We start from the raw sequence: 23,590 nt of genomic DNA, 5'->3' as shown, positions 1-23,590 counted from the left end.
TGACCCAAAGGTTCAGAAACGTGGTAAGGATTTGATGAAAGATGAGAAAGGTCGACAGAGGGGAACGCCACAGAGCAGCTGCTGGCTGCTCTGTCGAAAAGACAGAAGGACCGGTTGAAGGGAGAGGAAGACAGTTGACTGTGGCATCTCTGAAAGCTACTGAGGCAGAACAGGAGGTCTTATGTAAGTGCCTTTTGGTGTGGGTGAGCAAGCGATAAAGCATTTTACTGCAGCAGTGCCAGAGCTGTGCAACAAGTTTCTTTCCCCTGTTGATATGTGTTTCTTTCTCTCCCTGTCCCGAGGCATCCTGCCTGAGGATAGCTGCACAGCGAACAACCAATACATGCGCGATGATGTTAAAAAAAGGCTTTTAAGTCAACACAGAATTGGCTCGTAATATCTTGGAGACTCTTGAAACTTTGTCTTCATCATAACATTACTTTTGCAACAGAGCAGACTGTTTGCAGCAAACATTCCTCAGTCCTCCTACTCTCCTCGTCACTTATGCAATTGATTTTGCTCTCTTCTTCACTCCATAACAGAGGATGATTAATGACTCGTTAGGGCATTGTACACACAGAAAACACACAGCAGATATTTCACCCATTAGGCAGAGCGTCATCCAGAGGCCCTCATTAGCGTTAGAGACCGAGTGATTCAGAGCCAGCCGCAGCGCTGCACCCTTAAAGCACAGATAGGATCACTTTTGTCTTTGCAGCTCTATGATTGCTCCTCAGAAGACCTCAAAGTCAGGACGCAGTAAAGCTTCACGGAAGAAAGAGTGCTGTTTTCTACATTCTTATGTGGAAATTGTCACATAACCCAGATCCTGAAGCTGAACAAGGGGACATGCCAGATGCCTGCTCGTGTCCTGATATGACTTGCTCCTCTCCCATGACTCCATTCATTGAGGCTGACCTTTCACCCCTGCCTGTGTCGGTGCTAGAGCTTTAACCTCTTGTTGTCTGGAAGCAGGAAGGGGGCAGCAAAGCTGGGCGGAATTTTGCTACTGATAATCCATGTAAGTGCATTTTACAGACAAACAAGGTTTGTATGGAAGGGTTTGTAACACCTGAGGACCGGCTGGTTTCTCCACTTGGAATGCCATGTCAGCAGTCTAGATGTGGGTTAGCCATCCCAGACTTGACTGGAGTGGGGGAGGGTAGCTGCTCCACTGACTCTGACCTTCAGCAGCTGGCTGTAATGTCTCTTTTGGGAGAAGCGGATTGGAGGTGGGGTGGTCTGAGGGGGATAGAGAGGTGGAGGACCCTGCTCCTGTCTGTCTGCATGGCAGCTCCCCGTTGTGTCTTAAGTCTGATTTATACTTCTGCATCAAATCCATGCTTTAGCATCACAGACTGTATAAAATATGGACATAGTATCCGTGACGTCACCCGTCTGTTTCTGAAGTGCTGTTTTGAGGCCAATCGGCGGCGGCAGCCATATTGCTGCTGTCGAGCGATTGGGACGTAAAGAGGCGGGCTTTGAGCCTCCTAGCCAACAGCTACAGTGTTCCCGCCTGTCAATCAAGTCAGCTGTGCCTCTCATTGGAAGACTGGTAATCTCAATATCTTCAAAATTGCCGCATTTGAAAAAAAGTCAACCCCGTACAGTGTGTGCCGATCGAGAAATGAGCTATCCAGACTACACTCGTCTTTTGTACCAGGCTGTAAACATGTTTATTTCTGCTGTTAAGATCGGCTTTATTGAATTGGTGTGTATGTGGTTTCCAGTACTTCCGGAGCCAGCCTCAAGCGGATCCTTGATGAACTGCAGTTTTTAGCACTTCCACATTGGACTCATATTTTCAGACCGGAGGTTGCTGCTTGGATGAACTTCCTCAAAAATGCAGTCATGCGTCAAAACAACACAGACTGCACACCCTGTGATTGGTCTGCGGGGTAGCACCGTATTTCTGTATGTACAACATTTCTGGTGTTGCCGCAATCCCCTGCAGGTCTTGAAAGTGTTAATATGACTAGCGTAGAAATTGCACAGCCCATCAGCATTTACACAAAGTATTGAAGAGCGACGCAGAAACTACAACGCACAAGTATGAAGAGGTCATAACAGTGTAGACCACTGTGGTGCAGCTGCAGCCTAGGGTCACACATAAGTCTAAACCAGGCTGTAGCAGATTGAGTCAAAGACTGGTCAGTAATTATGTTAACCTCCCCCACTCAGTGCAGCTGGGTGCTCTGCTGTCTCGTTTATGCGGACTCAGTATTTTCTAGACAGTGGTGATAGTGTACCTGGCCAAGGACAGATAAGAAAGAAGCTTTTCACATCAAAACAAAATGCCCCCTCTCTTTATTTTCTTTGACCTTTTATTTGGTCATTCAAAGCTGCTCTTTGTCCTGTTATCTGTGAGCTCGATCCAATACTGGTGAGCATTGACAGGTAGAAAAAAGCCCTACTTCTGAGTGTGAGAAACTAAATCATGCATAAGAGAGAAGACTAGTTCACGGTGAGGCAAAATCAAACAAGAAGAGTGGGAGTATAAAAGTGTACAGTGTAGGTTTGAATGTGTTTGGTTGAATATTAACCTGTGCGAGCAAGCGAATGTATCGGTTCCTCCTCTTTCTTCCTGCAAAAACTATGCCCAGGCTTGTCTAAAGCGCGTTGTGACCTACTTTGCAGCTTTTTACAAACTGACAAGACAAGGTGTGAAAGCATTACATTGTGTGTGAGAAACAATACACGGCTGATACAGAGATTCAAGTAGAACTCACAGAACAGTCTTATAATGAAGTAGTCTTTACAAATCCTGCAACACAGCGGTAGTTTTACCTAAGCTTGTTGGGAAGAGATGAGAATAAACGGTTTGTTGACACAATCCAAAGTATGTCACAGCGTGCGGCAAAAGCACATCAGGTCACACCCATATACACTGAACTGTGCAAACATACTGGGATCAAGTCTAGTGTAGCCTTGCCATTGTTACCATTACTCAGAGAAAAACAGCTGCCTCAGTACAGAACAAAAGTGTGTGAAAGTAGTAGGTAAAACTGATGTGATTTCCACGTTTCTGTAAACAGGTTTAAATAGCATCTGAAGCCCATTTCTCAAAGTGCTTCAAGAAAACGTGTGATGAACACCACATGCACATTCATCTGGATGTGGCAGGCAATGCTGGTATGATCTCAATAAAGTTTGTGCAACTATGATTGATTCTTCAAATAGATTACATGATTCATCAAGCTTTAGAAAGCTGGGTGTGTAACGGTCAGGGAAGTGTAAAACCTCTCGTCACCGACTGCAAAACAAAAGCCAATTTAAGCGAGGTAAAAACAGGGATTAATCTGTAAGGTCAATGGAACAAAGGACAGGCCTGGCTAATAGGACCACACTGTTATATAATGTTATGCAACTCATTCATAGCTGTGTAGTGTCAAATCAGTGTGTGTGTGTGTGTGTGTGTGTGTGTGTGTGTGTGTGTGTGTGTGTGTGTGTGTGTGTGTGTGTGTGTGTGTGTGTGTGTTTTTTTTTGACAACAGCGCTCTGACACAGAGATGTTTCAAATCTGTGTGGAAGACGTAGAGGACGTAGAGGTGAGAGCAGTCACTTTGTTATCTACAGTGGCACAAAAACATCACTCTGGTTTGAAAGCATGTGCAGTCTTGCATGATCCAAGGAGACACACCCTTGCATCATACATGAACAGCGGCAGGTGAAGTTCATGTGATGATGAGAGAAGGAAGGCAAGAAAAAAGTGCAGTTATAACTCCCCCTAAATCTCTTCACACAACTGTCAGACACACAGCAGCTGAAACCTGTTCTGCAGACTATAATAGGTTTATGATCTATGTTTAAAGGTGAATGTCTTAACATTGCTTTAAAATTGCTGCGCAAAAAACACAGCCTGAGTCTATGCAGAATGAATAAAGATCTGCTCGGTGTTGAGAATGTACTGTACTCTAAGCCAGCAGGCATGCTGTTAATGTGTAAACGCCGCCTGATAGACAGACACTGTCTTGACACATGCACTAACCAATCAGCTGGGTTGTAATAACGAAAAAATGCTTAGGCACCACCTACAGCCTCTCCCAGTCATCTTGACGGTTACATAATCACTTATCAGTGCACTGCGCTTGTCCCTGGATGCATTTTCTGCTCCTTCTGTGGGAAACAGTCTGTTTGCACAAGAAGGATTGCCTAAGGACAATCAAAAAAATGTCACAGGATAAATGTGATTGTATCTGTGTTTGAAAATAATGCATTATAGACTCACTGAGCTGCAAATGTCATGAAAGAAAGTACACCCTGCTGTCTGACACACAGTCACATTACGCAGAGTGTTGTATTGAGCTTTTAACAGTCGGGCAAGACATTGGAATGCCTGCGTAGAAAGAAAGCACTGTAGCATATTCACCCGTTAGATAAACAAATAAAAACAGGAACACTGTAACTGCCTCATTCCTTCTTTCCTTTCACTCCTTTCTCCTTCTATCAAGTGATTGGGTAATCCTGGCCCTCCTCGTTGGCTCTCTCAGCGCTGATTTCAAAAATATTCTGGATGAACCACCAAACATGTGGTCAGTTGACCAGTACGCCCCCACACCATTCATGCCCAGACCACTGTCCAGCTGTAGCGAGAGGGTAAATTCCTTGGAGTAGAGTATGAAAATGCCTATAATGATTGTTTTTATTAACACAAATCTAAAGTTAAATTAGCTACGCAGAAATAACGGCACATGCACACAAAAGTAGGTCAGACTGTGTGCCCCAGAATCATAGAGATGATTAAATATCTGGCTAACATGAATGTTTTTTGGTAAATGCCTGTAGGTGATGTCTTTGAACTTCTATTGAACATTGAAAAAGAATGATATTTAGAAGTAGATGACTATTTGGCTAGAAAGCCTCTCCATACCTGTTTCTAGGTACAGGGATGTGGTTGGAGAGCGGTTGTCTCTCCGTCAGAGAAACACTCCGCCCTTGTGCAGCCCTGACATTGCTGGCCAGCTCTGCTTGTTTCCCTGGGTTCCTGATGTCCAAGTGCATGAAGCCGCCTGGCAGCTGCCCGTTTGTGCCTGGGCAGTGGGTAGGACTGGCCCTCTTCAGGATACTAGTGGAACCGGTGTCTCTTTGGTCCCCCAGGCTGGTCTAGAGAATAAAGAAGTGATACATCAGTTTTTGAACACATAGCAAATGCATGCCTGCATATTCTGAAGTTTTATGTGGAAAAAAGAGATGCTGTTGCATGACTTCTGGCTGCACGAAACTGATATCAGAAACCCTGATGTCATGCCATGTAATCAGCATGACGAGGGAATTTTTATAAGTCGTAGGTCAGAACAACTGTCTCGTCTTCTGCTGGGTTGTAGGAAGCAAAAAAATAATAATCATGAACACTAGCTCCATACTGGATATTCTGGATATTCTGAATAACTGATGACTTGTGCTGTACCTCATACTCTTAAATGTACTGGAAATAATATAAAAAGCACCTCTAAGAAAAATGATAAGTTACCAACTAGTTATCAGGTATCTAAAAATACAATTAACAAATGTTCACTAAAGCTGAGGCCCATACCCAACTGCTATCATCATTTAGCCATGTCACAATAAACAGACCAACTCAACCTATTTGAATAAAATGTGACCTGATCCATGTAAACAGCAGGAGTGGCAACTAGTCATCTATGCATATTTTATGTTGCAGGGTCAATTATTAACATAAGACATGATTAAATTCCTGACCCGGCAAAGAGAAGCAGGCATTGGCTAAAGCAGTTGAAACTTCAATGCAAAACCACTTGAAATTTAAGGAACTACACCAGGGGTGTCAAACATGAGGCCCGTGGGCCAAAACTGGCCCGCCAGAGGTTCCAATCCGGCTGCAAACGACTTTGCAAAGTGAAGAAATGACAGGGAAGATATACACTGCAATTTTTCAATAAAAGTAACTGCTATTTCAAATTTGTCCTCTGGTTAATAGGATATTAGATTACTTGCTGTTTGCATAATCCGGCTGAGATTCATAAAGACTTTTAGAGCACTTTAAGATGATCCACTAACTATTAACACTAGCACTACACTTCACCCCTGCATACAACACTGTCCAGCAAGCAAACTGTTCGCTGGAGCTGAGGGGTCCAAAATAATCAACTTTACCTTCTTCATTATTATAATCTCTGTTCTTTTACAGTATACTCTGTGTCAGGTGAATGGGTAAACTGTGTGTTGGTGTGTTCGCAGCAGGTTTCAGGGCTTAAAGAGTAAAATATTCAGCCCCACTATGAGACTCATCATGGTGGAAAATACAACAGCTGTTATTTTTTTAGAAAGATAGTTCATGAAATGTGAACATTTTCAGAATGTACTTGTATTTTATCATTTTTACTAGCTTACTTCTTATCTTTTTCTAGCTGTCCTATGTTTATCTGTTGTTGTCGTTGCTAGGGTCTGAGAGAGAAATGTAATATCAAATCCTCAGTATGTCAGAAATCAGAAATCAGAAAGAACTTTATTCACAATGTATCTCAAGATTACAAAGAATTTGACTCCAGTATTTTTTGCGTACTCCCTGTGCAAACATAAATAGACAGACACTAAAAATCAAGTCCTAATAAAAAATATATAAAATATACATATGTCTAGTGCATACTGCAATTTATTGAACAATAAAGAAGACTTTAGACTTTGAAGTTTACTTTTTTACACTAAAACAAAGGGAAAATTTTAGAGCTGTCATTATTCATAGGTTATTATGTTATGATTTTACTGGTCCGGCCCACATCAGATCAATTTGTGCTGTATGTGGGCCCCTGAACTGAAATGAGTTTGACGCCCCTGAACTACACCATGCAAACACAAACATGTAGCAGTGGTGAAAATAGCCTACCTACCGCATGTGAACAACAACAACAAGTAAGGTTTTTGTGAAGTATGTGAGAGGCCGGGTCCGCACTGTGCAGCCCAGGAAGCCCTCCCTAAAGCTCCACCCTACAGTAATGGGGGAGGGGGGTCTGGCTCGCTAGTAGTTTGAAGTCCCTGCCCCCCTTCTCTGTAAAGTTTGCACACAAAACGAGCCGCCATTTAAAGCGGTTTTGATACGACGTAATAACTCAAGAACAAGCAGTGACAGCATGGTTAAATAATAAGTGACACAGAAAGTGAGTTAAACGGCTGCTCGAGACACACACAACAGAACTGTTACAGCAGTTGAGTCCCAGTCTGCTTTATTCAACCACTGAATTGTAACATTTAAGGTTGAAAAGGGTTTTAAAAAGCGTTATAAGCTGTCAGACAGTTCATGAGACGGCGTAATAACAGGTTAGTATTATGATATGGATGTTATCTGTGCTGTAAATTCAGTATACAGACACTTTTCAACGCGGTTCACCAGCACTTACTTTCTCAACATCGTGCAATATTCGTCCATTCACTTTAGAAGAGCTTCTCTCGCTTCTACCCTCCGTCGCTGAGCTGCCGTCCATTACAAATGTGCAGAGGACGGGCCCGCCGGTTGTGTACGCCGGCATGGGACCGTGTCTCTCCACCGAGGGCACCCGGCTGTCGCGGAGCACAGTGAGTCCTGCCCGGTAGTTAAAATCCGCACCGCTGACCCTCGTCCCAACCGTCCCAACCGACGACTTCTCCACAATATATCTTGAATCCATATATATATAGTTCAGACAAGGCGAGACTAAAGAAAGAAACCCAGCTTTCTATAGACTTTAGTGCAAATTGCTGGATACATTTAACAGGATTGTCGCAGAGTTGTGTCTGTCTGTGTCCTAACTTATATATCTAGTCTACATGTAGAGTTTTTTCCACCACCGCCGCCACCTCCACCACTACTACTAACCCAGGATATCCAAAAAGCCGCCCGGTCAGAGGGATAAAAGATTGTTTTGCCTCTTTCCTCCAAAAGAATGCCACGCCTCCTCCACTTCACTCCTATTGGTCCACTGCGTACATAAACATTACACTCTGGCACGCGTCCATGCTATACTGGCACCTGATTGGCTGGATTTGAGCTGTCAGTCACTTTTTTTGTACTGCTGCGAGAGATGTGAGTGGAAGAGGGAAAGGGGCGTGTCTTACAGTTTACCGGCCGGTGTCTGTCGACGTAGATGAGCCGGCGAGGCAACAAACGAGGAGGCAGGGAGAAGAAAAACAGCTTGCAGGCCTCAGCCACAAACTGCGCATTTATATATTTGGCTTATCAAGTGGTGCACGAACCAGCTCTTTACGGAGGGGGGTTTCAGTCAAGGAAATGAACATGTTTAGTCCCTAAAGTTAATACATCCCTTGATTTGCTATTTGTATGTTTATGTATAATTCACATTCTGTAGATGTTTTTATTTTTTAACCCTCCTGTTATGTTTGTTTCTTGGGGACAGCAATAATGTTCCTGGGTCAACTTGACCGGGGGCATATTCAATGATCCAAAAGTGTCCGAACCCTAAAAAATCCCAATAAACATTTTTTAAATCTCATTATTAACTCCATTACTAACCATTTAAATCAATATTTAGTGCAATGGTGCTCTTTAATTCTCACAGATCATGGTTCAATGAGGATAACTCACTCGTTTTTTATGAAAATTCATGTCAAACCTTTTTTTAATGTACATTAAAAAGCACAAAATATAAATACAATCGTTTTACATGACATAGATTTTTGTTTATTTTATTTTATTTTACATTTTGATACATTTATTTTTTATGTACTGCAAATTTACATACTGCAAATGTGTGAAATGCGTCATTTTCAATGTATATTTTCTTTACGCTGATTAAGCTAAGCAGAAGAAGTTTCATAGCGAAATAATACTTTAAACTTTTTTTTTTTTTTTTTTTTTACTTTAAAATGACTCAATTTGACCTGCAACATAACAGGAGGATTAAGTAGACTTTTACACAATTGCATAACCTCCTGTGGAATTATGAAATCAAAGAGAATAACCCCACGCAAAAAAAACTTGGGTTGATAAAGCAAGGTTATGTTTTACAACAGGGGTTCCCAAAGTGTGGGTCGGGTACCTCTGGGGGGTCGCGAGACACCAAAGGGGGGTCGCAAGATGTGTTCCAGATTTTTTTTGATTTTTAAGTTATCTAAATTTGCTTATTTCATCCCTTATTGTAAAAATATAGACAACCGTAGTACGTACATTTGAAATAAAACCCTGCAAATAAGCACATTTCATTAGTTTTCTGCCTTTCTTTGTTGCCAGATGACTCCTAAAGTTAGGGTTAGGGTTAGCTAACAGCTAATTAACAAAAGGATCAGCAGCAGGTTAATTCTCAGAAGCACAGGAGACACAGCCACAAGTGCATAAAGGTAAACTCATTTTAAAGTATGAAGCAAAGTTTGGGAACCCCTGTTTTACAAGACCTCACACAGGTGTGTTAAGGTAAATATCTAACAATAATTAGGTCATTTTGTTTGTTTATTTAGTTGTATTACTGGACAATCCAGAGGCTCCTTACTTTTGTTATGCATTGCAACTGTAATAAACCTTCACTGTAACTTTATTTCTCATATTTTGTGTCAAAATGCTCATTTGCCTAATTAAATTATATAAAATACATAATAAACAACTGTATTTGTTTGTTCTAAACTATATATTTAAAATAATTCCTAGCATTGAAGTGCTTGTAAGAACTGTGAAGCTGTAAATGTGATCAAAAAGCCGTTATTTATATAGTTGCATTAGTTTTCTGTTGATTTCAGATGTTGTGAGCACTTCCTTGTTTCTTTATCCAACCATTTTCAGAAAGCTTTGGTTTATTGTTTTGTTTTACACATGCTCACTTTATTGGACGCTGCATTTATTGCAAGATCCAGTTATTACTCCAAGGCTGTGCGATGCCTAGGTTGAGACCCTGTACAGAGCAATAAGATGACAGCCAAATGACAAAAATGTTGTAATGTGCCACTTTATTAGAAAAGTAAAAACTCACTTTAATATTTTATGAAGGTTAATATAAAACATTACAATCTTTTGCATATCTGCACTGTCACACTATATGTTAAATATTTATTTTTTTAACTAAACCCTGTGCTTTAGAACATACAACATTGGCTACAGCTGTCACAGCAGATTTGGCCCATAATTATATCTGATAAGACAATCAACAAACAGCATCTGTATCTGCATGGAAAGCATGGAACATTTTGCATCCACAAAGTACAATGTGTCTGTGACAACCATCTTTTTTCAACAAATATACTGTATACTGTATGTTACATTGGAACAACATCAGAACAGCAACAGAGTATTTTACACATTTACATCATCATACTGTATTTGTGCAATGAACATCTGCCTCAATCAGTGTATGACAGTGTTCAACAAAATATATATCAGATCAGTGCTTTCTCTCAGGATAAACAAAATGTGACACGTAAAGTGACAGCCAGAGAAAAAGGATTAAGTGTGATAGCAATTTTGCAGCCAGCATTGTCTACGGGAAGCCTCAGCAGAGCTTGTTAAGCGTCTCAGCTGTTCGCCATTTCTCATATCAGGCAGTTGTTGAGCCGTTGGTGCATTGTTGATATCAGACAGGGGCTGGCCTGACCCACTGCCTCTGCCTCTGCCCCTCCCCAAACCCCCCACCTCCCCTCAACCCTCTTATAACTCCCTGAGTCCCTCAGAACTGGACATCAAAGCCCCCTCCCCTGCAAAGTGAGGGAGAGAGGTGAGGCAGAGAAAAGAGAGAGAGGTCTGTGTCGGTTATTGGAGGATGAACACAGCTGGGGGAGGGAGTATCTGCAAGAGCTGACTGGGTGGAAGCAAAATGTGCTTCCCTCCCTTAAACTGGAAACACACATGGCTCAATGTAGCAGTGTGTATGTGTGCCTGCAGGTGTGTATGTGTGTGTGTGTGCATGTGTGTGCAAGCACACAAACATATATTGGAGGGAGGAGTTTGTGTCCATTTGCAGTGATCTTCATCCAGCTTTATACTAGCTGTTCCTTCCCCCTCCTCACTTCTATCCCTCTTTTTTTTCACTCCCCAAAGAGCATAGGATAAACAAAGCTCTGCCCTAAACCCCCGTTGGCTTCTCTACTAACTTTCTTTTTCTCCCCCTTCCTCCTCCAAGTTATAGCTTTAAAAAAGGACTGAATGCTGCTCTTGCATCACATAAAAAGTACAGCAGAAAATATTAACAAACAAGAGATCAATTAAGTACCACAATAGTCTGTTTTCACCTCCATATATCAAAGCATGCACTTTTTTGATCAAGCAGGAAAAAGTTGCACCAACAACATAAACATATTGTTTTCATGGCAGTGGCATGAGCTATTCAACCAATGTCAGTAAGTAAGAAAAATTAAACAGTGCATTAAAACACAGAGTGCATTTTGTTTTTACATACTCTCTGACACAGTAGCATTTTATAGATTTATGTTACTAACCTTTCTAAACCCGTCTTCTCCTTGCATGGCTGTCTCACAGTGAGATCATTATGATGCATCTCTCAACCTATGAGCAGTGTGTATCCCTTTCCCCCCCTTCTCTTTTGTATCTTTATCAAGCGTCTAATATTTTGTTTCCTTCCTCTCTTCTATCTTTTTTTAATGTTCCCCAAAGATGGACGGGAAAGCCTTTGTTTACAGTGGAAGAGAATTCAGTGCAGAGGCTGGAGACAAGGATGGGGAAAGGGCGAGGGGCAAACTTCCAAAGGACACTCACTGGCAATTTTTATGCCCAGCTCCTTATTTTCTTTGGAGTCTCAACCTTGTGCTTCTATTTCAACCACCAGACTTAAGTCTTCTGAGCTGCAGGGAGCTCTGGCTCTTACTTGAGACCAGAAAGCGAATCAGAACTGTGCTGGGAAACGCCCTTTACAGCATGTTAATGCGCAATTAAGCTAGTCCTGCAGCTGTCCAGTGCAAAATAACGATGGTCATAAAATTAGATGTTTACAGCGCCCAAAGGAAATCGAATATTAACTGCACAGGGTGCATACCCAGATACTCTTTCACTTCCTTAATTTTTAAAAAATATTCTTCTCTTATTTATAAAGCTGTTTTATACTTTCTTATTGTTATATACTTAAGGTCTCACATTGTGAAATCTCACGCCCACATCTTTCTGGGGAAATTTTTACACAACCTCAGCGCCCCTGACCTGGTCACTTTACCCTGCATGACTTTTCTGAATATGTGTGTGTGTGTGTGTGTGTGTGTGTGTGTGTGTGTGTGTGTGTGTGTGTTTGTGTCTGTGTGTGGGAGTGCTGGGGTGTGTCATGATGCCTCTGGCTACAGATGTTTGCCAAATATTAGCTGGGATTGTCAACTAATCTCATAATTCATGAGAAGTTTACAACTTGATTCAAACTCATATTTTTAATAGTTTTCATGAGAACTGTTACTAATAACTGCTGATAAGTTAAGAGCACAATAATGGTAATTTGTGAAACGGGGATTACAGCCTTTATTACTTCTGAGTTGAAGCAGGTCTCGTATACTGGGCCCAGTGTTTGAATAAAGCAGCACAATGCTGTCTGCCAGGCAACAGGCGGGTGCGCACAGAGAACCTGTTTCAGATGTTTGCTTAGGGAGAGCTAAGCACCGCAAATCTCTGTGACATCCATCTGCTTATATTACATAAATCCCCAAAAGATGAAGCATATATGTGTGCAAGTGTGGGTGTATATGGGTGACAATAGCTAACTGTGTGTCTCATACTCTTACCATACCCAGGGTCCTTGCTACTCATGTTTTTTTTAAGTGTGTGTAAGCACAATGCATGCACATTTATTTTTTATAATATATAATAAAGGTTGTGAGTTACACCACATACTCTACAAAGAGTACAGTGTTCATATAAAAATAAAGATATTATGGAAAATGATGCACAAACAGGTGAGTATTGTCAGTGACACGGTAGGTTGAGATGTATATTCCAGTTTTCTTCTTTTTTTATTTAAAACACGTTTGGTCCATATTTGGGCTGGACTACGCTTAGGCTGGTTCTGAAGTACAGACCAATCAAGGGAAGTCTGAACCTGGATTAAGACCCTGTTTGTACCTGTTTGTGCCATCATAAAGTGGATCCTCATGTTGTTTGTCCATAGAGGGTCTGGTATCTATGTACAGCAGCCTGTTTGCAGGTGAACAGGAGGGTCCCGTTCATGACTCTGTACCAGCAGGTCCTCCTAGTCAGCTACAGGCCGGTGACGTACATCTCCATTCCGTCATTGAAGGTGAAGATGGTGGTGGTGCTGGAGCTGTTGCCCCCTTGTTTCACGTCGCTGATGGTCTCATAGAAGTTTTCCCCACCTGGGAGGCCTTTAGCAGGCAGAGCGGCGGGTCCTGAGCCCTGAGGTGCCGCTGGTGCTGCCTGTTGCTGTTGCTGCTGCTGCTGCTGCTGCTGCTGCTGCTGCTGCTGCTGTTGTTGCTGCTGCTGTTGCTGCTGCTGCTGCTGTTGCTGAGGTTGTGTCTGCTTCTTCCTCTTCAATGTGGCATTACCCCCAGCTGTGCTGTTATTGGTTCCTGCCTGCTCACGTTTCCGGTGGGGGTCAATGGTGGCGTAAGCAGGGTCAGACTCAGCCATCGCACATGAAGACCAGGACCTGTCCCCCACCGGCTCATAGCAGGGCTCCTCTTGAGAGCGCGCCTGGGCCTGGACTCCTCGGCCCCGGCCACGGGCACCTCCACCGAAGGAGCGGGGGAGGGTCTTTGCCCCATTGTTTTCCATGGGAGGTTTCTTCCTCTGGGATTTACAGACGATTGAGTAGGTGTCTGCAATCTGAGAACACACACAGAGGAGAGTTTGGTGTCAGTTAATGACACTGAACTACTGTAAAACTCTATCCTACAGAGTAAGGGTCACTGCCTCTTAGACAGAAGGTGACAATGCTTCTGCCTCATTGTTGGTCTTTTTTTCTTTATGTAAAGTCTTCAAGCACAACTGACACATAGCATACACAAGCTGCACTGCATTGGGATTCAACTGATCAGTTACCGATACCCACCTCAACTGTAACTCAGACATGAGCTACAAGTATATGCAGACTTTCTATATTTGTGTATGAATATATCTCTTTCTGTATGCCCAACATAAAGGTACATTATGTGAACAGGAAATTAAACATCTAATGCTGCTAATACAGTGTGTGCAAACCAATGTGTGAGCATAAATTGCGTGGGTGTGTGCGCCGTACTTTGCAAATGTGTTGACAGAGCCCGCTCTGTGCTGTAACCTGACCTATTTCAACAGGGTAGGATAAGACAGAGTAAACTGTGTTATCAGTCTGCTGAGGTCTAAGCAGAGTGACAGAGTTAGCTTTGCAGTGGATGGACCTGTTAAAATTTCACCACAACTGCTTTGGCAACAGAACAGCAGGGTATGGTGTGAAAGATCTGGATGACAGCCAACTCGCTTAAAAAAAATCTGCTAAGTGGTGTTCACTAATGGACTTTGCTCACATCTCATTTGCTTTGAATGAAGCATATGTACATTTTTTTGTGGACAGCATTAACTGTAAGTGTACACGTGTGTGTAAGTGTGATAAATGTACAGTATCTGAATGTTTACATGTTTACTGTGTGTATTTTCCTTCCCTACATCATGTCAGAAATTATATCCTAGCTAAAAGGCATGTGTCAGGTCTTATGGGGAATTTGGACAAACCAGTGCTGTGACCTTTGGCATTTCTGTGTCAAAATTCCTGAAGAGGAGTGCAAGAGAAGAGCATTGTGGGACATGGTAATGTTTACCTTCCGTGTTCACACCCAGACCGGCAGCTCTGCTCCAATGCCCCTGAGAAACACTGGCTATGCAAACTCTCTCCTGCACACACACACATGCACTCTCACAGATTGGGCTTGTTTTTGTTCAGTTCCCAAAAAGCTGAAATTTGAGAGCACAGAGGTGACCGAGAAGGCTCTTTTTTTGTGCATGCAGGCTTTATTTTTCATGTTAACTTCAAAGATCTAAAATAGCTTTCTTTAAAGTGGCAAAAAAATAAATCAAGTAAACCACTGTGACTTTCATTACATCTCTTTCTCAATCTCTGTCACACTTCAAGTGACACACATATCTCCCCCCCACAAACCTCTTGTGTGACCTTTTTTGGATAAACAAAGACCCCAGCATATGCTACAAGTGTGCACACAAAGTGCAGTGTTTGTGTGTGCATTTGTGCACACAAACTCTGCAGCTCTGTGCAGCAGAGGAAGGAAGTCACAAGATGATGGGGATTTCAAAACTGGGCTGCAGCTGTTGAGGAAGCTTGTACATTGTATGTTTTCTTTCCCCGCCCCTCCGCCTGTACTCCTCTCTTATGTCTCCTCTGATTCTGCTTTAGCTCGCTACTCAGACCGAGGAGTCACATTTAATTCAACATCTACTGATTGTTCACGGAAAACACAACAGTATGCATGACTGATGCATCTGTGTGTGATCAACTTTATGAATAGCAAATATGGCCCACATTTCTAAGCAGCCTGCAAGAAGTCAATATTTATCTGGTAAGACATGCTTTGTGCAACGTGATTGGTTGGAGAAGGCAGCGCCTCTTTATAGCCGAAGAGGGAGTGGAGCAGAGGGAGAGAGCGCCAGAGGAGAGGAGGAGATTTAGGTGGGAGTGGAAACTCAACACCTCCTGACGGCTGCAACTGACAAACTCCAGAGGATACAAAGTATAGGGGCATGTCAGGGCAACAACATATTCTGGAATGGAAAAACATGGCAGCACAGGGAGAGAAAAAGTTTGAAAAAAAAGGACAGAAAGTTTGAAGAAAGAAAAAGAAATTGGCGTGGATAGATTGCAGCAGGCATTCAAGGCCAGCTGCAATGTGTGCCAGTTTGACTGGCAGAGGAGGAGTTTAACTCATGAGCCAACCAGCAGAGACTTAACCCTTTAATCTCTGTATACAATGTCCAAACTCCTCGCTCAACACTGGTTTAGACAAAGATCTTACCACTGGATTAAAGATTGTCAGGGCTGCTAGTTCACTTAACTCTTACAAGCCTCGTAGAATAAATAAACAATCTATCCAGTTTGTCCTTATCTGGATTACTTCATGTAATCTCCTGTGAACCATTTATTCTCCACAAGCTGCATCAAGTTGTTTTTCTCCTCCAGATTTACTCTTCAGTCGTAAATATAACATGGAAAAAAGACTTTCTAACAGAGAGGCTCAGGCAAACAGAGACTAATTTTAGACAGTGGTCTTTTTTCTGGGACACACCTCCATCTCAGATTAACTTCCCACATCCCCAAAGGCAGGTTAAAAGTTCCCCAACTGCTTGAGACTCTCTGTATGCACCGCGTCCGGTTGAGAGCAGAGCACAAGAGGGATTGAGGGGAAGAGGTGGGGGTGGAGATGCTGCCCGTGGAGGCACATGTAGTGTGTGTGTGACATGACTGGGGAGTGTGGATTCCCCCTTTTACCACGAGACATACTCTACCATACTTTCTCTCTCTCCTGATATATATTTTCATTTATTTATGTGTGTGTGTTTGTATATTAAGGTCACCCCGTAGCCCACATCCTAGTCAGGGCTTCTCCTTTTCTGTCTGCGTAGGCTGATGAAGCCCCACAGTTAACCAAACATCTCCATGAATGCAAAGTGATACCTAATTATTCTGCAGCAGGTGATGCCGGTGACCGATGCATCTGTTGATATGAGCGTTGGAGACAGACAGAGGGAGCAGGAGCAGGAGGGGGCATGGGGATATGGGTCAGGGTTCAGGCAGGGGGTTGGGGGAGTGCTGCGTCCGTGTAACGTTACCTCTGGCTGTAAGCAGAAACCTCGTATGACTGGCGGGTCACAGGGCAGCAGTGTTATGACGGTGCACCCAATCAAATGGGCGCCCCAATGAGTAAACATGGCAGTCACAAATCAGGGAGCTGTCCGTCCGTCTGCCCAAAGATACCCCCCCCCCATCACCACCACCACCACAACACACACACACACGCACACACACACACACACACCAACCAATATATGTGTATACTACCTCCTTTGCAGTTGGAGGCAATGGGTGCCCCTGTCCATTCTCCCCGCGGAGTGGAGGTGGGTGCAGGGTGATGATGTCATCTTCCTCTGGAGGCTTCCAGATGTACTGCTCTCCATTGCCCATGAACACTGCCTCCTGATGAAAACACACCAATACAGGAGGTCAGGCAACTACTGCAATTATGTACCAAGCTTGTGTGTGTATGTGTGTTGTTCAGTGATTGAGTATCTATACTTTGACTTAAGTAATGAAACTGTGTACTTTGTTTACCACTGGTGTTGTTGCAAGTCCTAAGACCTGTTAGTAGCAGGAGTTTCAACCTCCAATGCCCAAGTCAGCATTTGAACTAGGAACCTTCTTGCTGTTATGAAACAGCGCTTACCACTCCAGCCCCTCAATGTGAAATGCCTTTTATCAAATTTGGCCAGAACATCTGAAGCTTTTCTTTCTGCTGTCTTGTTTTCCCAAAATATCCACTCATGTTAAATGATCCAGACCAAACCTTGTTTTTTCTCTACTGGGACAGCTTTCAAACAAACATACAAATCAGCCAGTGGTACAGTCAGACAGAGACGAGGTGTTGATAGGCTATTGCTGAGTTTTTTTTCAAACACAGCTATACTTCAAAAGGCTTTTACATGGCGGGCCTGCCCCGTTTTGAATGTTGAGTTGGATTTAATCAGTTCCCTTCCTGCTCTCTGACCAACTTTTCCACAAGGTCTCATGCAAATGTATCTGGTTAAAAATATCCACATGACAGAGTGATCCAGTGACACACAGGCAACGCTGCCAATCACGAAAAAAAGCCTCTTATTTGAGCAAAGATCTAATGAGAAATTGAATCCTCTATTTATAACCCCTTACATTACAAAAGCTACATTTAACAAGCACTGCATGGTTGGTTACAGTTTACAGCATATCGTGTTTTTTGCATGTTTTCTCTTAAAAGAGGAAGACAGTACAAATATTAAAGAGTAGCCAAACAAGTAACATACCCTAATATTTGGCACCCCTGGTGATCAAACCAATTAGAAACCAATTAGAAAGAATGTAGTGGCGTGTGCACAAACGACCAAGGATGATTAAACTTTTATATGCTCCCCCTGTGCAGTGAGAGTGAGTAATAGAAGCTGGGGCAGAGTAAATGGCTTCAATATGGGAACATTATTTATCCCCACTCTGGCTGCTGGCTACCTGTTAGCTCTTTCTACATAGACTTGCTGATAGGTTCTATGGGAACAGAGACCAGCACACACACATACACACACACACACACACACACACACACACACACACACACACACACACACACACACACACACACACACACACAGAGACTACACACAGGCAGCTTGGCAGCCAGCCAAGCTCTTACATAATCCAATCCTTCCACTCTTTACTCTGGCCACTCTAATACTGGCGGCGCAGCACGGCACAGCACAGCGCAGAGAGGCGGATAGAGCACACACACACACACACACACACACACACTTACACACAGAGAGAGAGAGAGAGAGATGGAGAGAGACAGAGAGACAGAGAGCGAGAGACAGAGACAGAGAGAGAGAGAGAGAGAGAGAGAGAGAGAGAGAGAGAGAGAGAGAGAGAGAGAGAGAGAGAGAGAGAGACAGAGAGGGATACGCAAGGATTTAGAAGCAAAGATTAAAAGTGCAGGCCAACAACTGGGCAGACATCCACAGTCAAGACAAAACTGTTTAAACAGCTTTATCAGATGGCTGAATCTCAAACACAAAAGACAGTCGCCTGTTTTATACACTGCCAAACACACAAACACACTCACAACAGCAAAAACAAATACAATGCATAAAAAAATAGATATGCATGCCAAGGGGAAAGGCTGACCACCATCCGATCATTGTGTGTCTGCTTCCCTCACAGAGCGTCCCTCGACTGTGGCCTTGACTGTTGGAAACACCTCCCAACGGGCACCCATGCCTCTTTTATGTAGTTAAAACACCCTGACACAAGGGGACGTCTCAAAAGCAGAGGGTTGTTTAGAGCTGACATTTGTAAATGTGTAATTTCTGTGTTTCCATCAAGCTATCTAATGAGTACAGATCTGCTGTAAGCTCCAAACAGAAGAAATCAAGTGAGTAAAAGATTTTCCTCCTGGAGTTTGAGAGTCTTTCGAGTTGTATGTTTGTGGACAGTGCCCTCTGGTGGCACACAGACAGCGTTACAGTCTGCTGGGGTTAATCCAAAGCATATTGATCCAATGATTCTCGTACCTTTGGGAAGGAGTGAAGGTGAAACGGTTCCAGAGGTTTCCGTGGAAACTCCTGACTGCGATGTAGTGGAGGAGGAGCCGCAGAGGGTGAATCACTCACGCTCGATTGGCTGTCTGACTGGCTGTCGGCCCCGTTGTTCTCCTTCCTGTTTGTCTTCTCAACCTTGAGGTATTGAGTCAGCCAAGAAAACATTACAAACAGCTCACTCAGTCAAAGAAGAAAGCAAAAAAGTCTGCATAACCACTTTTACCTGGACTTCTCATGCATGTAAGGGAAGTATGTGACAGGCATTAAAAGTTAATTGAATAAGCTGATAGTAGGGCACCTGCTTTCCGACTATGTGACTATGTGATTTCAGTGTGACTTGCCAAGGGAATGTGTGTGCAAATTAGCTTAAAGCTGCTGTTGGTAAGAATGGTGTAAAAAAACGTTACTTTTTTTCTGCTGGGTTTGGAGACAAGTCATAATGCGCATCAGTACTCATCGGTAAGTGAAGTAATTTGAGACTATTGCGAAATCTCTGCGTTTTCCAATGCCTTTGTATCAAGCAATGTTATTATTCCCCTCGTTCCCATTATGACGGACCAATCATAGCTAATCGCCAATCATCTGTCCTGATTGGCAAAGGGGCGGCCCCTACAACATCCTTGATTGGTTATGACTCTGGCACTATCATGACTGCACACGCCAATCTGTGTTGGGGGGCTAAGAGGAAATCTGGTTGGGATGGATAGTGTTGACATTCGAAGTCACTCTCTGAACCAGGGGCGATTCTGGGATCAGATGTTTAGGGGTGCTGAGCAAGATAAATTTCACTGTTTTGTACATTTTAATGCAATTTCATTCCCACATTTGTGAAAGAAAAGTATAACACTTTTTGGGAAAGTCTGTGACTAAACCATCAAATCAGATAAAGGTTATTTAAATGCTGAGCCACAGCAAAAGAGAAATGGATAGGAATCATAAAAGAAACATATGGTAACACTAATTTCTGGGAAAGACAACTCATTTTGATACAGCAGCTCCTCAACAGATACATAAACAGTATGTATGTATCTGGAGTAAACCAGCCCCCTACCAAATGGCTCCATTTATGTTCAATATGGTGCACAGTCCCTTTACAAACGAAAATAGAATAAATAATACTTCTTTTTATTTTAAGTTATAATTTGGGCTTTCACACCTTTATTGATAGAGGAGAGGAAAGTGGATAGTGTAGGAAACTGGGAGAGAGTGGGGGAATGACATATGGGAAAGGGCCGTAGGTTGGAATCGAACCCGGGCCGCCCGCTATATGGGCACGCAACTTAAAGCTGCTGTTGGTAGTCGTGATATAAACATCAATTCTGAGAGAGTTTTCAAATGTCAACACTGCCCCTCCCCTCTCTGCCGTCGTAACCCCGCTAACAAAAGATCGTTGTGCACATTCTATGAGGAAGTAGTGGCTTCCCAGCATATCAGGGCAACGTAGTGGGGCCGCTTCTCGACCAATAAGGATAGAAAGTTGGGGAGTAGCTCTGATTGGTCCGTGATAACGGGAACGAGAGGAATAATAACATTGCTTGATACAAAGGCATTGGAAAACACAGAGATTTTGTCATAATCTCAAATTACTCCACTTACAGATGAGTACTGATGGGTATTATGACCTTTTCTCCAAACCCAGCAGAAAAAAAGTAACGTTTTTTACAACATTCCTACCAACAGCAGCTTTAATTAATAATCATTTATGAATAATAAAACAAATATGAAGTCCTGTATGTAATGCTGATTAGACTAGCACTTTGTTATGCAGATTTTAAATTTTAGCTCATTTCCTTCCTTTCATACCGCTCCATTTAAAAAATATGTCACAATACTTATAGCTCTAACCACAGCTTTTCCTCAGACTGATAGACATCACACTAACGCCTACTCCTATAGCCACAGACACGTCACATGACAAGGAAGATACACCAGTCACCTCAGCCCACGTGGTAAATAAACTCCTTCCAAATCAAAACAACTTTACGTGCTGTAATTTGTCATTTTTTGTTTGATAATGTCATGCAATAACCCTCCTGTAGATCCCACCAGCGTGTTTTCTGTCTATTAAACCATACACATTTGGCTCTACAACAAACCAGGGAAGTCTTTTGATACAGTTTCTCAGTAAGAAATACACTTCCAATAATCAGAAAGAAGAGCATTGCTGTGCTTTGATTAAACTGTCTTTGTATTTTCACCTTTCTGAACTTCCGTATGGAGGCGTATTCGGCTGCAGTTGGTTCATGGCTGGCCAGGGAGTTGACGGATGATAGAGGGGACATATTGACTGCACTCGCACCATTACTTCTTCCTGTCATCGGTCCGTTTATGGTGCCGTTGCCTCTGCCATTCCCTCTGCCACCCTTTGGGAAGAAAAAAACACAGAAACAAAGATGTGTTTTTGTCGAGAATGAGAAGCTTTCCTGATAATTTATGCCAGAATCCCAAATAAACATATCTACTAAAATGCTGTAATTGGTGTCTTTAGACAGCACAGGTTAGCATCTATAGGGTGGTAGAGACCTTTACAACATTTCTAACAGATAAACCTGATTCTTTAGGTGGCATGTAAGTCCGTTTAGATAGTTAACTTTACTGAATCACAGTCTGTGTTTGTGTAAACTTACGTTCCCAGGCCCGTTCCCACTGCGAGCTCCATTGGTCTGAGCTGGGGGGCTTTGTGCAGCTCTGACTGAAGTCGGAGTGCTGTTGGAAGATGTGGAAGGTGGTGCAGAGACAACTTTGGGGCCTGTGTCTCCTTCCCGGACACCAACACTTTCATACAGGCCATCATCCAGGCAGTGGATGGGTGTGGGGTTGTTCCTTATGCCCACCTCTGTGTAGGTGTGGTCTCTTGTCTCTCCTCCTCCTCCTCCTCCTCCTCCAACAACACCACCACCACCACCACCACCACCTCCTCCTCCTCCGCCTCCTCCCCCATCACTCCCTACTTCCCCTACTCCCCCCTGGTTAGACCCCTGGGGACTGGTGGGGATCTGGGGAAGCTGGCGCCCATGGGAGGGCCTCAGGTCTGTCTGTGAGCGCCGGCTGTGGAGTAGCAGGAGGTCCATGCTGGCTGGACGACTTTTGCTAACTGCTACACAGAAAGGGAGGGGGTTAGAGGGGGAGAAAGACGGCATAAGGGGTGGGGGGGGGGGGGTGGGACTGAAATAATGCAACAACCATGGGTTGTGTAACCTTTCAATCTCACAAACAAAGCGTCCCTAAGCACTTACAGTTTCCATTGCAGGGAAAGCGATTGATCTCGTGCAGCTTGGTGTCAGATTTGCTCATGGAGTTCAGTTTCGGGTGTCTAAGGGTGCCCTGCTGTCACACACAAGGACAGGTTAATACAGGGAGAAAAGATGCAAACACATGTATCTGATTCTGTATCTGATGGAGACGGGAGTGAGTAAAGTGGAAGCATGTCTCACCATATTTACAGAAGTCCCTTTCTCTCCTGCTGGGGGGTGCTTGCTCTTGCTTTTTCTGACACAACATCAAAGAGAGGAAGGTCAACATGAGCCGGTGGATAGAGAGAAAAACATACACACACTCGGAGCAGAAAGATGCTATCTGCGTCCAACTCTGGTCGGGGCATGAAAGTCCTTGGTTAGTAACAAAAGCTCAGTCAAACAGTGAGTGGAGCGTGACTCAGGTTTTTTTTTTTTTTATTATTGCCAAAGCAGAGCTTGTCCTTCACTGAGAAACCTTCTTTTTCTACTTCTTTTCACAATAAAACCAAGTATTCATATTACCTAAATGCCAATTCCCTCTGTCATCTCACATTACCAACCTCTGGTATTAATCCTGCGCAACAAATGTTTAAAGAGTGGTGTTATGCATCCCTGTGTATCCCAGGAGGTTGTAGCTATAGGAAACTGTTGATATGGTGAGAGTGAGGAGATGAAATAAGAAAACTAAAGCTCATGGGTGCAGGTGTGAATGTGAGAACTCTTCAACCCCCCATCCCTGCTTTTTTTTCTCACTTTGAAGGATGAGGATCTGCATCTCATATAATGTGAGATCTTATTGCTGTGCTGCGAGACACAATGAAGCAATAGATAGCTTTGTGTAGCTTGCAAACTGCTGCAGGAATCATAAATATAGACAGGGGAAAAAAAGTACAACAATCAGTAATGTTGGACTCATGTTGCTGCAGCCACTTATTGTCTCCTTCAGTGATCTGGAACTCAGTCCTCTTCTTACAAACATATGGCGATCACACCCCAAGGGGACGACGAGAAGGTGAGAAAAGCTCCCCTCGGAGTTGTCATTGTAACGTGGAACAGGAGGGCTTAAGAGTAGAAATGTCAAGGAGGAATGAAGACGTAAAAAGAATGGCGACAATTATTCTGTAGGTTTTATGATAAAGACCGTACA

At 43.2% G+C, this 23,590-nt stretch overlaps 2 protein-coding genes across 8 annotated transcripts in view; both read right to left on the bottom strand.

Moving 5' to 3' along the window:
* si:rp71-79p20.2 (zinc finger protein 704) overlaps positions 1 to 7,918 on the bottom strand; it is a 55,370-nt gene extending 47,452 nt beyond the window's left edge. The window contains exons 1-2 of one of the 2 annotated variants that reach the window (XM_034696333.1): positions 7,359 to 7,918; positions 4,874 to 5,106 (exon numbers count right to left, since the gene is read on the bottom strand). In XM_034696333.1, the coding sequence (XP_034552224.1) occupies positions 4,874 to 5,106; positions 7,359 to 7,625 (500 nt within the window). In that variant the 5' untranslated portion in view covers positions 7,626 to 7,918. The remainder of the gene's footprint in view (positions 1 to 4,873; positions 5,107 to 7,358) is intronic. The other variant, XM_034696334.1, reaches the window with a different exon arrangement.
* A 1,947-nt stretch (positions 7,919 to 9,865) lies between these two features.
* Positions 9,866 to 23,590, bottom strand: part of LOC117820936 (AF4/FMR2 family member lilli) — a 56,788-nt gene continuing 43,063 nt past the window's right edge. For 2 of the 6 annotated variants that reach the window (XM_034694889.1, XM_034694890.1), the window contains exons 3-9: positions 22,642 to 22,696; positions 22,444 to 22,531; positions 21,835 to 22,301; positions 21,406 to 21,570; positions 19,181 to 19,342; positions 16,932 to 17,066; positions 9,866 to 13,711 (exon numbers count right to left, since the gene is read on the bottom strand). In XM_034694889.1, the coding sequence (XP_034550780.1) occupies positions 13,127 to 13,711; positions 16,932 to 17,066; positions 19,181 to 19,342; positions 21,406 to 21,570; positions 21,835 to 22,301; positions 22,444 to 22,531; positions 22,642 to 22,696 (1,657 nt within the window). In that variant the 3' untranslated portion in view covers positions 9,866 to 13,126. Of the gene's footprint in view, positions 13,712 to 16,931; positions 17,067 to 19,180; positions 19,343 to 21,405; positions 21,571 to 21,834; positions 22,305 to 22,443; positions 22,535 to 22,641; positions 22,697 to 23,590 lie in introns of all 6 variants that reach the window. The other 4 variants (XM_034694887.1, XM_034694888.1, XM_034694885.1 and 1 more) reach the window with 4 other exon arrangements.

The sequence above is a fragment of the Notolabrus celidotus genome, chromosome 11 (genome assembly GCF_009762535.1).
Source record: "Notolabrus celidotus isolate fNotCel1 chromosome 11, fNotCel1.pri, whole genome shotgun sequence".
Classification (NCBI taxonomy): Eukaryota; Metazoa; Chordata; class Actinopteri; order Labriformes; family Labridae; genus Notolabrus; species Notolabrus celidotus.
The sequence above is the reverse complement of the archived record's forward strand: the minus strand, read 5'-3'. Positions and strand labels throughout refer to the sequence as shown.